The 18,693-nt window shown below is 40.0% G+C and overlaps 3 protein-coding genes across 3 annotated transcripts; 2 read left to right on the top strand and 1 right to left on the bottom strand.

Annotated features, from left to right (window-relative positions):
* Positions 1 to 5,684: 5,684 nt before the first annotated feature.
* On the top strand, positions 5,685 to 12,931 carry LOC311246802 (histone H1-like; the record flags this gene model as incomplete). Its single annotated transcript, XM_084337054.1, has 2 exons — positions 5,685 to 6,101; positions 12,710 to 12,931. The coding sequence occupies 2 exons, from the start codon at positions 5,685 to 5,687 to the stop codon at positions 12,929 to 12,931; spliced, it is 639 nt and encodes a 212-aa protein (XP_084193180.1).
* LOC311247184 (histone H4) lies at positions 8,111 to 8,422 on the top strand (the record flags this gene model as incomplete). The annotated part of the gene is made up of 1 exon (XM_084337520.1): positions 8,111 to 8,422. One exon carries the CDS (start codon positions 8,111 to 8,113, stop codon positions 8,420 to 8,422), a length of 312 nt encoding a protein of 103 aa, XP_084193646.1.
* A 2,609-nt stretch (positions 12,932 to 15,540) lies between the features above and the next one.
* On the bottom strand, positions 15,541 to 15,915 carry LOC311247004 (histone H2B-like; the record flags this gene model as incomplete). Its single annotated transcript, XM_084337282.1, has 1 exon — positions 15,541 to 15,915. One exon carries the CDS (start codon positions 15,913 to 15,915, stop codon positions 15,541 to 15,543), a length of 375 nt encoding a protein of 124 aa, XP_084193408.1.
* Positions 15,916 to 18,693: the final 2,778 nt, after the last annotated feature.

Genomic DNA, 18,693 nt, shown 5'->3' on the forward strand with positions numbered 1-18,693 from the left:
GTGTGTGTGTGTGTAGGTGTGTGTATGTGCTTTGAGGGTGTGGATGTGTGTGTGTGTTGAGAGCAAGGGTGTGTGTGTGTGTGTGTAGGTTTGTGTGTGTGTGTGTGTGTGGGTTCGTGTGTGTGTGTGCTTGTGTGAGAGGAACGGTACCATGTACCAGGGGTCAGCCTGCAGGTCACTGATCAATGAGTGGCCCTCTTGTCTGAGAGAGAGACGTAAAACCAGCTTTATATAGTGTAGTGATGGGAGAATGTCTCCGCTTATAAAATTACATGATACGTGTCATATTTCATCAATATACACATGGCCCATGGTGAGACCCAGTCCTGTGTAAATGTTGGTGTCATCTGTTTAGTAACCCAAACAAGAGGAAACCATCGGCTCAACTCAGCATCATCAGAAAACATCGCTTACAAAAATGTATCCTGGCATTCCTATGACGTTTCATATGACTTAATTCTGTTTGAACCAGTTACACACACTGCTGTGCTTAACCTAAAACACATTTAGCAATTCTACTTCTCAGTGATTAGAGTACTGTAAGTGAAGTACGCAGAGAATGTGCAAATATACAATAAATTCACCAAACACTACACAAGACCAATGCTGTGATGAAAATATAATTTATTTATCTACATATACCCAAATCAATGATGCAGATTGATGAACAAAATTACATTTTCTCTCCATATACCCAAATCAATGATGCAGACTGATGAAAATATAAATGTTCTCTCCATATAACCAAATCAGTCAACATTTCAACATGGAGAATCACAACAATACATGTCCCAGTTGTCATGCTACTATGTGCATAACACTGCAAGCTCAGCAAATATCAGACAAACATAAAATACTGTATCCAGTACAGGTTACAATTACAGTAAAAAAAAAAAAAAAAAAAAATGTAAACAGAAAATACTAGACATTATCTCTTTGCCTAGCTGGATCTGGCAAGATAATTTTTTGTTGTGATTCTCCATGTTGACTGATTTGGGAAAATGGGAGAAAATGTATATTTTCATCAGTCTGCATCATTGGTTGTCTTGTGTAGTGTTTGGTGGATGTATTGTATATTTTCACGTTCTCTGTGTACACAGTACTTCACTCTCCTTCCATTTTGGTTGAAGACAGGTGAACTCACCTGCTGCATTTTTATAGTGCTTAAACCTGATTGGTGTATCCAGGGCCGCCTCAGGGGGTGTGCGAGCAGTGCGGTCGCACAGGGCCTCGCGGGAAGGGGGGCCTCGCAAAAAGAATAATAAAAAATAAATACATTTTTTTTTTTTTTTTTTTTTTTTTTTTTTTTTGCGAGGCCCCCCTTCCCGCGAGGCCCTTTTTCATCACAGACCTAAAATCTAGTTTTGCTTATATGCTTATATATTTCACATTAGACACGTTTGTAGAATGTGTCTGACTTGTTCCTGCCTGCTCTGCAGACTGCAGTGTTCCGGTTTCTGCGGCTTTGCTGCTCTACAGATTTTAGGATAGTGTTTCCGGGCTCTTCTCGAACACACAAGGTACAGGGATGATCTAATTCAGCGCTATTCAGAGGAGCGAGGCGAGTGGATGTCTTTTCAAAAGAAGGAGAAGAGAACTTGTGAGCAGATAAATCTGTTAGGCAGCAATACGCCGAAAGGTGTCCAGTCTGCCGGAAAGTACTCGAAGAAGAAGAAGAAGAAATTACACCATGGGCCAAGAAAGTCTCCTTCCAACTTTACCATTGGCGCCGCGTTGATACTGCGTTATGGTGAGTCAACCTATGATTATATTCCCGCCGTGGACCTGACCTATCTCTCTTTCTCTCTCTCTGGAGCCAAACTGGTCGACTAGCTAATATAGTACTACTAGTAGCTAACGGTGTGTGCCTGGTGAGAGCACCTGGCTGTATGTAGCCACATAGCTTGCAGAACGCAGAAGCAAGCTATGCGGCTACATACAGCCAGGTGCCTGATTGAGCTAACTGTTAGCCAGTTAGCTGTTTAGCGTCAGCTGGGAACGTTCGTTTGATGCTATCAGTTAGCCTTGAGAATAGCAGGCCCTGGCACTCTGACTACGACATCATCTTTGACAGAAGATGTAGTCGGGCCTGCACCATGACAAGGCTCTGGCCATAGCTTATTTGTCCCGACAGCGAGAGGCCTTTCGTCAACGTGGAGACCTGTGTTGCGGCCTTTCGCCCTGCGTTCCTTTTGTGCAGGTAAGATTAATGAAAATGTCATGACATTACCCCACTCTTCCTTCCTTCCCCTCCCGAATGTTTTGTTAATAACGATGTTTTTTTCCAGGCAAAACATATGCTACTTCACAACATTTGGAGATACGACATGTGCTGTGTGTGAATGGTCGTTTGTGTAGCTTGGGTAGCGTTGGGCCGTTGGCCAAAGCTGTGTGTGGCCTGGTGTCACAGTACCTGGTTAGCCTATTTAGCTGATGTCGGCCATTGGCTCCTTGCTGCTTTGGTTTCTCTGGTATAGACCCTCTTCTTGTTGGATTTAAGTGTTGATCTTTGTCCTTTTGGATCTCTCATACATGCTCTAGTCTCTCTCTAACACACACACACATGACAAACACACATGTTCTCTCTCTCTCTCTCTCTCTTTCTAACACACACAGTCTGCCTATGGCGGCCTTTCTCGATGGCTAGGCTGTGCTCAAGGATCTTCAGTCACAGTGCTCAGGTATTCTGCCACTGTGTACTCTCTGTTTAGGGCCAAATAGCATTTCAATTTATTTCCAATGTGTGTGTCTCTCTCTCTCTCTCTCTCTCTCTCTCTCTCTCTCTCTCTCTTGGATTTAAGTGTTGATCTTTGTCCTTTTGAATCTCTCATACATGCTCTAGTCTCTCTCTAACACACACACACATGACAAACACACATGTTCTCTCTCTCTCTCTCTCTCTCTCTTTCTAACACACACAGTCTGCCTATGGCGGCCTTTCTCGATGGCTAGGCTGTGCTCAAGGATCTTCAGTCACAGTGCTCAGGTATTCTGCCACTGTGTACTCTCTGTTTAGGGCCAAATAGCATTTCAATTTCTTTCCAATGTGTCTCTCTCTCTCTCTCTGTACACTGTATATTGACTGTAGAACGGGAGCTCTCTCTCGCTCTCTCTTTTGCTATATGTTGACTGTATCATGCCCCGCCTCGGGCAGCGCTATTATTTAAGAATATGTTGACTGTATAAAAAAAAAAAAATATATATATATATATATATATATATATATATATTTTTTTTTTCAACCTTTTGGGGGGGGGGGGGGGGGGGGGGCTCGCGTTAAATCTCGCACAGGGCCTCGCATTTCTCCCAGGCGGCCCTGGGTGTATCTACAATTAAGCAATGGTGTGTTTGTGCATCTGATGGCTCTCTTTACATTATCCCAAACATACTGTAATTAGAATGTTAACATTTTGTTTTCCCCACCTAATATATAGTTTCTCAATCCAGTTCTCAATTTTATTTATTCATGATAAAGTAGTGAAAAAAAGGCATGATTTCGTATTGCTTAAACTTATATATGTATATATATATATATATATATATATATATATATATATATATATATATATATATATTAGTGCTGTCAAACGATTAAAATATTTAACTCGATTAATCGCATGATTGTCCATAGTTAACTCGCGATTAATCGCAAATTAATCACATTTTTTTTTTACCTTAAACGGATCTTTTTCAAGTTCCAAGTTGTAATACTCTTATCAACATGCGAGTCAACAAATGCTTGCTTTATGCAGCCATTTAACACAAAAGGATGACCCTCATGCATTGCAAATTTGCATCAAATTCAAAACAGAGTGATGCACAAAATAACTTAAAAGAAAATAATAATTTAAAACAATGAATAAAGTGTGCATGAAATAATAGGGGAAAGAAAACGTTAGGAACTTGTTACATTCACCCACACAAGGGCTGATTAATCACACACTCTCATCATCACTCTCTCTCTCTCCCAGCTCTCTTGCCCCTTCCTCATCTCTCTCACCCCCTCTCTCTCTATATCTCACACACACACACACACACACACACACACACACACACACACACACACACACACACACACACACACACACACTTCAGAAACAAACATAGTATCAATGAGAGCATCAGTAATACACCTGAGTGAAGTCTAGTAAAAAACATTTTTTTTTTTTTTTTTTTTTTTTAGTTAATCTTGAGTTAAACAAATTAGTGGCATTAATAGAATCGGGAGTTAACGCGTTAATATCGCGTTAACTTTGACAGCCTTAATATATATACCTGGTCGCTTCAGTCGAAAACTGAGAGGAGCGAGGATAACAAACTCTCTTAATCAAAGATAGGGATTTCTTTGTCCTGGCTGCCTCATGGAACGACGATGCAGTAACTCTTCCTGCTCTCTGATCAAACCACATCCTCGACTTTCTCTGTTCCCGGGTCTTCTCCTCAACTAACAAACACTAAAAAAATAATTCAACTATCAAAACAGCTGTAATTATCACAAAGGAATTAAGCTATTCTTCTTTTTTTTTTTAATATATATATATTTTTTTAAACTCATAAAATATATTGGGTCGCACCTAAATCGGCAGGGTCGGTCGGCAACCTGAAACCAACCATTATTTTTGTTAGGCCCAGAGAGGAGATCCACACATAACACATGTTACAGATAAGACATGTTCAGACAAGCAACCAAGTGGAATTAAAAATCAGAAAGCGACAATATGCTTTCTATCAAACATATTAAATGATACCGCATTCCTAATCATAATGGAATCATACATAGTACAATATACATTACATAACTTAAATATGCACTCAATTCACAAGCAGTGAGAAACCATATACTCTTACCACCTATTTGATAGGCTACTAATATTCCTGTCACTAAAAATACAATAAAGTAAAAATAAAGGTAACTATGGGTATGTGTGTGTCTACATGTACATAATGTGCAGGCGTAGGGCTGTTAGGTGTTGTTTCAGTTGTGTCTTAAAGCCTGTATTGTAAACGAAAAGCTAAATGTAGCTATGTTTCTTGTATACGGTACATACTCATAAAGGTAGGACTAATTTCAGTTTTTTTTATCCATATATAGGCCACATTAAACCTTCCACTTACTCAAACGAAGTCGAGGTCACCCACACTACAGGCCACCACCAACAAAAGACTGTGTTTACCAACACCGAAAAGTCACCCATTTAAAACAAAACGCGTCACCCCAGATGACTCATCTTTCTTTCAGTCCCTTGTCAGGTAGCTCGGATCGCTGGAAAACGAGATTTTGTCGGATTCTAATTTACTCTAAAGAATTGTAAGAGATAAATACAAGAAAAAAGTAGCTGCACAACAGTGGTGACGGCACACATTATTGTTTTGGAGCGTCCACAAATTAACCACGCTTCTCCAAATAGTGTGAGTCTGACGGGACATGTGTCTACTAGCTGGGACATTTGGCGTTAGATTTCTGCAATATTCATAGTTGTGTATTTTAACTATTTTATGCGAAGAGAAAACACAAGCGACAGAACATTTTGATAGTACAGAGGAGGACCGGGCTGGTTGAGTCTACATGGTTCTCATGCAGTGTTTAAGACCAGCCCCCCGCCTCGGCTACACTATCAGTCTGTTGACGCTCCTACTCCTCCTAGTTACTTCAGCTTTTGTTTCGCAGCAGAGAACGAGAGAAGATGGCAGAAGTCGCACCAGCTCCAGCTCCCGCCGCTCCGGTTAAGGCTGCCAAGAAGAAGGCAGCTCCCAGACCCACGAAAGCAGGTCCCAGCGTCAGTGACTTGGTCGTCGATGCAGTGTCTGCTTCCAAAGAGAGGAGCGGCGTGTCTCTTGCTGCCGTAAAGAAGGCTCTGGCTGCCGGTGGCTACGACGTGGATAAGAACAAGGCTCGTGTGAAGACTGCCATCAAGAGTCTGGTGACGAAGGGGACCCTGGTCCAGGTCAAAGGTACCGGCGCCTCCGGCTCTTTCAAGATCAACAAGAAGGCTGAGGTTAAAGCCAAGAAGCCAGCGGCCAAGAAACCAGTCGCCGCTAAAAAGCTTAAGAAGCCTGTTGCAGCTAAGAAGGCTGTTGCAGCCAAGAAGTCTCCCAAGAAGGTAGCAGCCAAGAGTCCCAAGAAGGTAGTAGCCAAGAGTCCCAAGAAGGTAGTAGCCAAGAGTCCAAAGAAGGTAATAGCCAAGAGTCCCAAGAAGGTAGTAGCTAAGAGTCCCAAGAAGGTAGTGGCCAAGAGCCCAAAGAAGGCGAAAAAGCCTGTTGCTCCCAAAAAGGCTCCAGCGAAGAAGGCTGCCAAGCCCAAAGCAGCTCCCAAGAAGAAGTAAGCGACCAAGCAGAACACATCAAAAGGCTCTTTTAAGAGCCAACCACCATTTCCCATGAAGGAACAATGCATTCTAATGTAATAGTATTGAGGGGAAGGGGTCTTCTAATTATACAAAACATGTATTTCATTTTTCGGAAGGTCTTCTAATTATACAAAACATGTATTTCATTTTTCAATCTGTAGTTATTTGAACCAGACGGGGAACATTGAGTCTCACTCCTTCCAAGCCAATTTGTATATAATCATAAGCTAATTAATGATTAATTAAAATATAGATCTGACTGCATATCACATCCATACATGTGGAAATTCATAAATTGCTGCCATCATGGTGCATTTGTTACCTCATAATGACTGCAGGGCTGGATGATATGAATCACAATTATTGTCAAATTATATATATATAGTTATATATAAAGTTATATATAGTTACAATATATTGCTAAACTTTCAGTCTAGCCGACTGATCAAATCAAACCACGGCAGAACGATGCATTAGTTACAATGGATTACAAAACAACACATTTCCTCGTCAACATAAAGACTTTTAAGTATTCATTCTTCCCATTTATGGAAACAGTACATAAGCACAATTGCATGCATTCAGACCGGTTTGGTTAATTTGTCTTGTCAATGTTGCGCATGTAATTAGTCATTAGTCTTCTTGGTCAACACGCCAGAGTTAGTTTAGTTCCTCTTCATTACGCACAGCCAGCTGCAGATGACCGGGGATGATACGTCTTCTTCCAGTGAACTAATCTAAAATACAGATGTATATTATTTAGGTCAATAGCATACCACACCCTCTTCATCTTATTTATATATTTGTCTCTGTATAACACTCAAGAAGGAGGTCTGAACTATACCTGTAGTGTGCTCAGTGCTTTCTGAAAGGACAGTTATTTAAAGAAATATTAGTACACTACCCACAAAGAAGCTTTGTTCTGGTCAAATTACAGCATAGCATACTGTAAGGACAACAACAACAAGGTAGTCGGTCATGGCAGATACATGAGACTATCTCAGTGTAGCAACGCACAAGTATGCATTTATATCACATACAAACAATATATTTCACTAGCAAGGCACAAGCATCCATTTATATCACATATACAAACAATATATCTCAGTATAGCAATGCACTGAGCCACATGAAGTTGATAAAGACAGCTTCATGGGCCAAAACCAAATGTAGGGATCTGAGGTTTTTAATCGGAGCAAACATGGAAGAATGACACAGATGAACAGATGGGAATATGTGGTAATTCAGTCATGTACTTGACTGACACGGTTCCCAGAGGAACACTGGTCTACTTCAGAAAAGGGGCCTGCCTGCTACAGGAACAATTCAGAAGAATCAAATTAGAAGTTTTCTTTTCTTCGTTGTCACACACACACTTTTGGCCAGTTAAAAGACAATGTGGATGCAATTTTCATAATTCCAAAATATTCTTATGATACTTATTGTTTTACGATCAATGAAGTCCGGTTGTGCACTACAGTGCACATCTTGTAAAGAGTTAAGTAAAAAAAAAAATATATATATATGTTAAATGTTTAAAAAAAATAATACAAGTGACAACACTTTTTCCCCTGGTTCTCAGGATGATGTATTGTATTGGGAAAACAACACTTCCTCAAAACATGTTCAGACGTAAACCTCAAACCCTCCCTCCACATTTATCCCTGCGCGCTTCTTGGTCTCAACCACGTCCTCAGAGAGGGTTCAAATAAGCAGACGGTTGGCCTGTTGCTACATTCGTTTGTTTTCTTACATACGTTACAATGAGCGGAAGAGGAAAGGGAGGTAAGGGACTTGGTAAAGGAGGCGCTAAGCGTCACCGCAAAGTTCTTCGTGATAACATCCAGGGAATCACCAAACCCGCTATCCGCCGTCTGGCTCGTCGTGGGGGAGTGAAGCGTATCTCCGGTCTCATCTACGAGGAGACTCGTGGTGTTCTCAAGGTCTTCCTGGAGAATGTGATCCGTGATGCCGTCACCTACACCGAACACGCCAAGAGAAAGACCGTGACCGCCATGGATGTGGTCTATGCTCTGAAGAGACAGGGACGCACTCTGTACGGCTTCGGCGGCTAGGCTTGTATTCAACCCTAACTATCCAAAACCCAAAGGCTCTTTTCAGAGCCACCCACCTTATCACTGAATGAGCACACTCTACTTACGTTTATTTGTGAAAAGTATTAAACTGAGTTGTCTCAGGCATAGCACCGAATTTGTTTTAGCATTTAATTTAATCCAGTCACTGATGCAATGCCTACGGTTCCTGACGTTGCTAGGTTATTCCTGCATTGGAATGGCCATGTAACTACAGTGTGTACATATAATGTAAAACTAAATAACTGATGGTGATTTTAATAGTGAGAAGACGACCGTGAAAGACGTTTCAGTGACCAGTACACTTAGTCTCATCTCACAACAGGGCTTCCTGAACAATTACAATTAAATTGATATGCCTCAAGATTATTCGTACAACACTTTGTAAGTAATATAATTTAGATTCAAATCTATTGAAATCATACAATGCAATTACAGTACAATGTAAAGAAGGCATCAAACTATAATAGTGCAAATATAACAGTTAAATGCAATAGTAATATGCTATGTATACAGGTGAATAAACTAGCTATACAATATATAAATGAGTACAACTGAGTAATAGTGCTAAGCAGATGTATGTACTGTACAGAGTTGTAGTATTAATATGTACAGTGATCAGCTATAAAGACACTATGGTACATACTGGCAAGCAGGGTAAGGGTAACGAGTAAGAGTAGGAAAGGAATATGTACAGATATAGTATACAGGTATGTAAATAAAAAAAAATGTTTGGAAGCGTGGATTCGCTACTTGTAGGCACTGGAAATCTAAAGGGCGCTAACCTATTTCAGCACCATGGACAGTACCGGACCACACTGACGAAACCATTTTGGAAATGGGGAAAGCATGCAGGCTTAACCCAAATGTTGTCCAGACAAGGAGCAAACATGATAGTTCGGATTGTATTTATTTTTAATCATAGGGTCATATGTATTACTTGTCAGCAGTGTAATCGATAACTATTATATCAGTTATGTTAGTTAGTTCTTGCCGTTATGAGAAACTACGTTTTAGTCTTCACTTCAACAAGAATAATACGCTGGTGTGACGAAACTCTGGCCATACTAACGCGGAGGCGCAGTCGTTGCTGATTGGTCTCAGCTCTGGGAGTTTGTTACTCCGCCTACATCTCACACGATTATTGGAGGACTGGTCTTTTGGAATAACCGCCAACAAAACATCTCCCCTGATTGGGTGAGAAAACACAAGTCTGACTGACTATAAGAGGTCTCTCCAACTCACTGTATTCATTTTCTAACTCGTTTAACGTAAGAGAATAATAAACATGTCTGGAAGAGGCAAGACTGGAGGAAAGGCCAGAGCTAAGGCCAAGACTCGCTCCTCTCGCGCCGGGCTTCAGTTCCCCGTGGGTCGTGTCCACAGACTGCTGCGTAAAGGCAACTATGCTCATCGTGTTGGAGCCGGTGCCCCGGTTTATCTGGCCGCTGTGCTGGAATATCTGACCGCTGAGATCTTGGAGTTGGCTGGAAACGCTGCCCGTGACAACAAGAAGAGTCGTATCATCCCCCGTCATCTGCAACTCGCTGTGCGTAACGACGAGGAGCTCAACAAACTCCTGGGAGGAGTGACTCGCCCAGGGTGGTGTGCTGCCCAACATCCAGGCTGTCCTTCTGCCCAAGAAGACCGAGAAGGCTGCCAAGAAGTAAATTATTTAGCCTATTCGACAAACTCCACAAAGGCTCTTTTCAGAGCCACCCACATATTACCGAGAAAGCAATACTTCTATCTATAACCATGCCTATTATGACTATTTAAATGTACTGTCTTCACACCTACAATTTTCACCTGGGAGCAACAAATCACCTTACTGAATAATCTTGGTATAGTCACTTAGTTAGTCGCTTTGAACAATGCACAATTCTATACCTACATCTAATATATCATACAATTCATAATACCATGTATATAATGTTATACCCTGTGTAATCACTTCATTAAATATCGCTATTGCACTACTCTTGTTGGATGCCAAACATTTTAGTTGTGCTGTATTATAATTTATAATGGATACATTTCAATCGACTCTAAAACAGCATTGCTTTAGTCAAAAACCCTCATTGATACTAAAATAGACCAGGAACCACCTTTTGTTGTCCCAGGAACCCACATCTGAGAATATGTATTGGATATGATTTAGTCCAGAATTCCATAACTGGTGTGGAGATACCATAGGGGAGAGTGAACCCAGAATATTATCATAATACATTATTTAATTATGCTAACTTCTAGTGGAGAAGTGGTTCACAGCCATATAATTAGAATGTCCTTCTGTTTTTAACTGAATCTCTTTCATTGTTTTCAAATTATGTCCCGGAAATTAACACGATTTAATTAATAAACAAGGTATAGAGATATGTGATGACGTCGATGTCACTATTCAGATCCTAATAATGCACCTGCATAATATGTGTTCATCACATAATCATTTGAATATTATGATTATCCAGATGATAAAACCTGCTTGTGAGTTTAATCTAGGTTCTATTCCCCACTAACGTTCGTGCAAGGCTGATTCTTATTGGTCAAATATCTTTTGTGCATCATCATCACCCAATCAGAGACGGACGGAGAGGAGGTTGTGTTTACATTTTGGCGGACTTTTCATATACCTTTCCACCAATGATAGACGGCGATTTAGGCGTTGGAAAGGAAATGATAACGGCGACACAGATATAGACGGTCCGTGTACGGTCCGTGTACGTTTTGATAGTTCGTTTTTCGTTTCAAAAGGAAAAACGAAAAAAAACGGAAATACGAGGTGTTTCCTATTTCCGTTTGAAACCAAACTCGAAAAAACGGGGGCAAACTGAAATACGGACCTGTTTTTCGTATTTTGGTATCAGAATCAAATGAAAAAAACGAGTCAATAATGGGCCGTGTACGTTTTGATGTGTACGTTTTGATCGTTTTTGATGTGAAGGATGGAGAACGGAACCACGTGACAAGTACATTTTCAATGTAAAAGCCATGCACAATCTAACGTGAACGAATATGTATACATACCGTTATGAATAAATACATGCATACAGATCTATACCAGGGTAACGTTATGATAAATTTTTTGTTTTGTGCATTTCATTTAGACATTATATTTATTGTCCGTGTGATTGAAAACTTTATTAACAGATTGCAGAATGGGTACAATACAGTACAGCTCAGGGGATGCAGACCACAATAAGCCGTGACATGGTCGACAAATCATATTGATTTGCAGTAGGCAGGCTTTTTATTTGATCAACAGAAAAATAATCGTAATATAATCTAGGTATTTTGGCGCATTAGTAGCCTCCGGTATTTCATCAGTGCAATACATATGCCTAATTTCTATGCGCAATTTGTACACGTCCATCGTGGAGGATTGCTCAGACGTCTTGGTAAGCGTCATTATCGACAGTATAGAATGAATGAATGAATGAAAACGTTATGGGATGCAGACCAGAGAAAGACGTTTGTCTTGTTTACATCAGGGTCCCCCATTTTCAATTCATAGTGATAGCCTAACGTTGCAGTGTATCAATAACAGTTGGTTACTATTATTACTACTACTACTACTACTACTACTACTACTACTACTACTACTACTACTACTACTACTACCACTAATATTACTACTACTACTACTGCTACCTTTACTACTACTATTACTTCTACTACTACTATTACTACTGCTACTACAACTATACTGTATTTATTCATAACGTTATACATATTCGTTCACGTTAGATTGTGCATGGCTTTTACATTGAAAAATGTACTTGTCACGTGGTTCCGTTCTCCATTCTTCACATCAAAAACGAAAAACGAACTATCAAAACGTACACGGCCCATTATTGACTCGTTTTTTTCATTTGATTCTGATACCAAAATACGAAAAACAGGTCCGTATTTCAGTTTTCCCCCGTTTTTTCGAGTTTGGTTTCAAACGGAAATAGGAAACACCTCGTATTTCCGTTTTTTTTTTCGTTTTTTCGTTTTTCCTTTTGAAACGAAAAACGAACTATCAAAACGTACACGGACCCTCTGGCTGCCGGTGGCTACGACGTGGAGAAGAATAATTCACGTGTGAAGACCGCTGTGAAGAGCTTGGTGTTAAAGGGCACTCTTGTCCAGCTCAAGGGTACCGGTGCCTCCGGCTCCTTCAAAATCAACAAGGCTGAAGCCAAGAAAGCAGCTCCGAAAGCTAAGAAAGCGCCAGTGAAGAAACCTGCTGCGGCTAAGAAGGTTGTGGCTAAAAAGTCTCCAAAGGCAAAGAAGCCTGCAGTCAAAGCCAAGAGCCCCAAGAAGGTGGCAGCCAAGAGCCCCAAGAAAGTGAGTCCCAAGAAGGTGGCCGTCAAGAGCCCCAAGAAGGTGGCAGCCAAGAGCCCCAAGAAGGCCGTGAAGAAGCCTGCAGCCAAGAAAGCCCCCGCGAAGAAGGCTGCCAAGCCCAAAGCCGCGAAGCCCACGAGGACAGCAGCCAAGAGGAAGTGAAGGTCTTAAGCTTTACTGTCTAAAACACACAAACGGCTCTTTTTAGAGCCAACCACTACTATCCCTGAAATGGCACATTCCCTCGTATAAATCCATTGTTTAATGGTGGATAGAAGCAAATCTACTAATGCTTATGTTTTGTGACTTCTAGTCGGTTGAATTAATAGTTAATATCCTATACTCTAGGTCAATAATAATAATAATATATTATCCTTACTGTTCAATCTCTGATGCCTATACTACTGCCTTACACTGTAATCACTACCGACCTCATTATGTTCTACCCATGTAACTTGTGATAGCATGTACAATAATACTGCATGTATAATATACATATATCCACTTCTGTCTGAAAACATCTGCATATAGACTATATATATATCCCTTAACTTATTATCACAGTGTCTTTATAACTGTAACACTGTACATACACATCTGATCAGCATTATTACTCAGTATACTCATTTATATATACTCCAGTTTAATCCTATTGCACTTTACTGTTACACTTGTACTCTAGTTAGACACCAATTTATTTCTGTTGTACTATACTTGTGCTGTATAATGACAATTTTTTTTATATAATCATCTAAAATAGTGAAATTAAAACACTCATTTGGCTAGAACGCGCTCAATGACAAATGTACATGTCAACAGGATATAAGGAGTCAAACAAGGCAATTATGGTAGAAGCAACTTTTCTCCACATAAATATTCTATATGGAATTCCAAAAAATATATACAAAAACTAAAGCTAGTTTCAATATCAATCTTGATCTAGAAAAGCAGCTTTTAACAGGAAGCATTGCTGCATTATTTTGAATAACTGATTAAGTCCATTGCTGTCTTGTATACTGTTAGAATTGCATAGCTGTAGTTTGGACAATAATAATGGAGAAAGTAAAACACATGATCATAGTATTAATTATGATATATACTGTACCTCATAATTGGGCTAACTTCTAGTCAGTTAAATTATAGTGAAATGAACACTCATTTAGCTGGGGTACCACCTGGAGCCCTCTCAAAGACCCCTGACTGTCTTTTTTTAAGGTTAAAATGTATTGTCATCATACAGGGCAAGTACAGTACAACAAAAATAACTTGAGTGCAAATACAAAAGTAAAGTGCAATATACAATGTATAAGTGATTAAACTGGAGTACATGTATACATTAGTACTAGTGCTAATCAGACATAATACAATTTTGGTTATATCAATATTCTATCTAGAAAAGCAGGTTGTAACAGGAAGCATCACTGCATTATTTTTTTAATTACTGTGATTTAGTCCAGAACTCCATTGCTGTCTTGTAGTTCTGTTAGAATTTAGAAAGTGAGTTATTCTTCATACTTCATATTGGGAAAACTTCTAGTCAGTTAAATAATAGTTAAAAGTTAATAGTGCCTATACCTGATTGCCTATACTCCAGGATCGGTTATCCATACTGTTCAAACTCCTGCATTTCACCGTCTACAACTGCCTTACACACCTACCTCAAACTATATTCTGCATACCGGTATACGTCTGTATGATAGCATGTGCAATAATATATATAATGTGTACTATATCCCCCCCACCCCACCAGCCAACCTCCTCCAATGTACAGTCTTTTCATCAAATGTATACTCTCTTTTTTAGACTATTTTTGTACTGTATGTAAATCTGGTATGTCATAAATGTAGCAGTACTGTCTATCTGTATGTCATATGTTATGATTAATTGAAAATGGGGGACCCTGATGTAAACAAGACGAAAGTCTTTCTCTGGTCTGCATCCCCTTAACAATTGTGTGTATTGAGCTGTACTGTATTGTACCCATTCTGTTGCATCTGTTAATACAGTTTTCAATCAATCAATCCCTTACCTACTCTTCTAGTTATACCACTGGTCAGTATGACTTATACCTGTAACACTGATGTACATACATCTGATATACTCTAGTTTAATCACTTTGTCCTTTCATATTGCACTTTACTGTTATATTTGTACTGTTTAGACGTCAACTTATTTTCTTTGTATAACGACAATGGATTTAAACCTATTGAGGAAATGTATAACCATGTCTATTATGATGAGTTAAATGCACGGTCCTCTCCACATACAGTCATTCTGTTTTAGTTTCGACCTGGGATGAACTGACTGAACTAATATTATGACTGGCAAATCACCTGGTAGAAGCAAAACTTTTCTCCACATAAATATTCTATATGGAATTCCAAAAAATATATACAAAAACTAAAGCTAGTTTCAATATCAATCTTGATCTAGAAAAGCAGCTTTTAACAGGCAGCATTATTTTGAATAACTGATTAAGTCCATAACTCCATTGCTGTCTTGTATACTGTTAGAATTGCATAGCTGTAGTTTGGACAATAATAATGGAGAAAGTAAAACACATGATCATAGTATTAATTATGATATATACTGTACCTCATAATTGGGCTAACTTCTAAGTCAGTTAAATTATAGTGAAATGAACTCATTTAGCACTGAACAACCACTTTGATGAACAGCGCGATCATGAGCATAATAGGAATAACTCTCTCAGGACAGAGTGGGTGGCTCTTAAAAGAGCCTTTGGGTTAATCTTCAGTGAACAGGGTAGTTTACTTGGAGCTAGTGTACTTGGTCACAGCCTTGGTTCCCTCAGACACAGCGTGCTTCGCCAGCTCACCGGGCAGCAGCAGACGCACAGCGGTCTGGATCTCCCTGGAGGTGATGGTGCGACGCTTGTTGTAGAGAGCCAGGCGCGAGGCTTCTCCAGCGATGCGCTCGAAGATGTCGTTAACGAAGGAGTTCATGATCCCCATGGCCTTGGAGGAAACGCCGGTGTCGGGATGAACCTGCTTCAGGACTTTGTAAATGTAGATGGCATAACTCTCCTTCCTGGACTTTCTGCGCTTCTTGCCTCCCTTGGCAGCGGTCTTGGTGACGGCTTTCTTGGAGCCCTTCTTGGGCGCTGGCTTGGCTGGTTCAGGCATATTCGACGGCTTATCAGAATCGAATGGTGACGGCCGCTTACGGTTTCCTGCCTTATTTATAGGAGGTTGATGCAAATAGTGCTGCGTGTCTTCTACGATACGATTGGTCGGGCGTGGCGCACGTGTGTAAACCTAATATAAGTTAAGTTCTCATTTAGCCAGTAGAGGGCAGAAGAGTTTCAGCCATGAGTTTGTTCTGCTTTACTCTCTTAAAGGAAAACTCCAACATTTTGGGAAATTAGCTTATTTAACATCTTCCCTGGAGTTAGACATGCATGCATTAGGCTTAGGGAACGCCTGGACCTAGCTTAGCTTCATCACTGTAAGTGGGTCAGACATTTACCCGAGTTCCCTACAGTCATGAAATACACACTCCAAATACAATCAAAATACAACTCCAAAACGTGCCTGTAAACATGTTGTACCTGTGTATTTACCACATCTCCCAGTCACACAAAGTCACACAAGTCTTCCTGCAACAAAAGTCTCCCAGTCACACAAGCCACACAAGTCTCACAGTCACACAAGTATCCAAGTCACACAAGTCTCCCAGTCACATGAGTCTCCCAGTCACACTTGTAGGGAACTAGGCCTAATGCATGCAGAGAGACGAAAAAGGTATGTATCTTGTCTAACTCCAGGGAAGATGTTAAATAAGCTAATTTCCCAAAATGTTGGTTTTCCTTTAAATTAAACTATTATCTATAAATGAGTACTACTACTAATAATGCTGATCAGGTGTTACAGGTATAAAGACACTATGGTAGTATATATATAGTCACACAAGTATATAAAAAAGATTATATGCAGGTGTATTCTACGGAAGTCCAAAGAGGCCATACATACATTTGATTTACTATTCATTTTATAATTTACTCGACATAAAATAGTTTATTTGTGATAACCGATTAATTTATTTTGTTATCTCGAGATTGTTTGGAAGTGTGGATTCGCTACTTGTAGTCACTGGAAATCTAAATGTCACTATTTCAGCACCATTTGGAAATGGGGAAAGCATGCAGGCTCAACCAAAATGAACTCCAGACAAGACTCTGGAGCAAACACTGAGAATCCGGATTGTATTTATTTTTAACCATATGGGTCATAATTATTACTAGTCAGCAGTGTATTCGATGAACTAATGGATCAGAGAAAAGACTAACTGAATATGAACATATGACTTCAATATTACATTTTGCGTAGTCGAGTTATGAATCATTCTGGTTACTTGGTATTGAGCTACGATGGTCATCAAACGAACGTATTACACATCACCAATTTCATCCACGTGGAATCAGAACAGTTAAAATAAGGAAACGGGGCTCATTCATGATTATTGAGGTGGCTCTTAAAAGAGCCTTTAGGGGGACAACTAGTCAACAGGTCGATTTAAGCTCGCTCTCCACGTATGCGGCGGGCCAGCTGGATGTCTTTGGGCATGATGGTCACCCTCTTGGCGTGGATGGCGCACAGGTTGGTGTCCTCAAACAGACCGACCAGATAACTGTCCTTCTGCCCAAGAAGACAGAGAAGGCTGCCAAGAAGTAAATTATTTAGCCTCCTCGACAAACCCCACAAAGGCTCTTTTCAGAGCCACCCACATATTACAGAGAAAGCAATACTCCTACACATCTATAACTATGCCTATTATAAGTTAAATGTATACTGTCCTCTCCACATACAGTTTCGACCTGGGAGTAGCTAATAATGACATCACCTCTTAAGGAATAAGTTTAATCGGAATTCCATATAGAATATTTGTGGAGAAAATGTTTGCTTCTACAATAAGTGCCTTGTTTGACGCCTCATATTTACATTAGTCGAGAGCGTTCCAGCCAAATTAGTTTTAATTTAACTATTTTAGATCAGATTAGATTAAAATGAATTGTCACATAGTACAACGAAAATAAATTGGAGTCTTTCTAGAGTATAAATGTAACAGTAAAGTGCAATAGGATTAAACTCAAGTATAATAAATTAGTACTATACCGAGTATTGTAATAATGCTGATCAGATGTATGTACAGTGTTATAGGTATAAAAACACTATGGTAGTAAGTCATACTGACCAGTGGTATAAGGTAGGTTATATAAAAAAGATGATATGTAGGTGTAACTGAGGGGTACAATTCCCTGACTGTATTGAGAGTATGGTATCAGTAAACCACTACTTAGTTATGTACTTGAATTACTGGCCATACAGTACACGGTATATATGGTGAACACCCACACAAGAATACGGCTTAACAAAGAAAGTTATATTTAGAATTATTTATTATCAGAGCAGCAACAATAGGTTACAATATTGAGAATTATGAATTGCGCTTATATGGCGAAGAACACTTAAGTAGGTCATGAGCATATTAAGATGGGTATAATTGACACCACCTGTAGCATAAGAATTACATAAGGCACACTCGTAGTCAGCTGGAGATACTAAGGGGGTTCCCTCCGGTTGTAAGCCAGCAGGGGAGAGGAATGGTCGGGAGCAAAGTCTGGATCAACGAGGAATAAAGAGACTCCAGATACAGGAGACAGTGCAATAATCCTTTGTTCCGTAGACAAAGCAACAGCTATACTCCGGTATGCAAAACAGCATGGATGAAAGCTAGCCAGCCTCTGTGGGTCCTAGAGGCGGGCTCGACGGTGCTCCTCACAGGGTAGATCCCACACAGCAGTGGGTAGACGGTTCTCTGCTCCAGCAGCCACAGTACCAAAGCAATATAATCCAGCCGGAAAAGGCTCTGCATTCGTCGGTGTAGGTTCTCCGGTGTACATA

Source organism: Notolepis coatsorum (assembly GCF_963971535.1).
Source record: "Notolepis coatsorum genome assembly, chromosome: 2".
Taxonomy (NCBI): Eukaryota; Metazoa; Chordata; class Actinopteri; order Aulopiformes; family Paralepididae; genus Notolepis; species Notolepis coatsorum.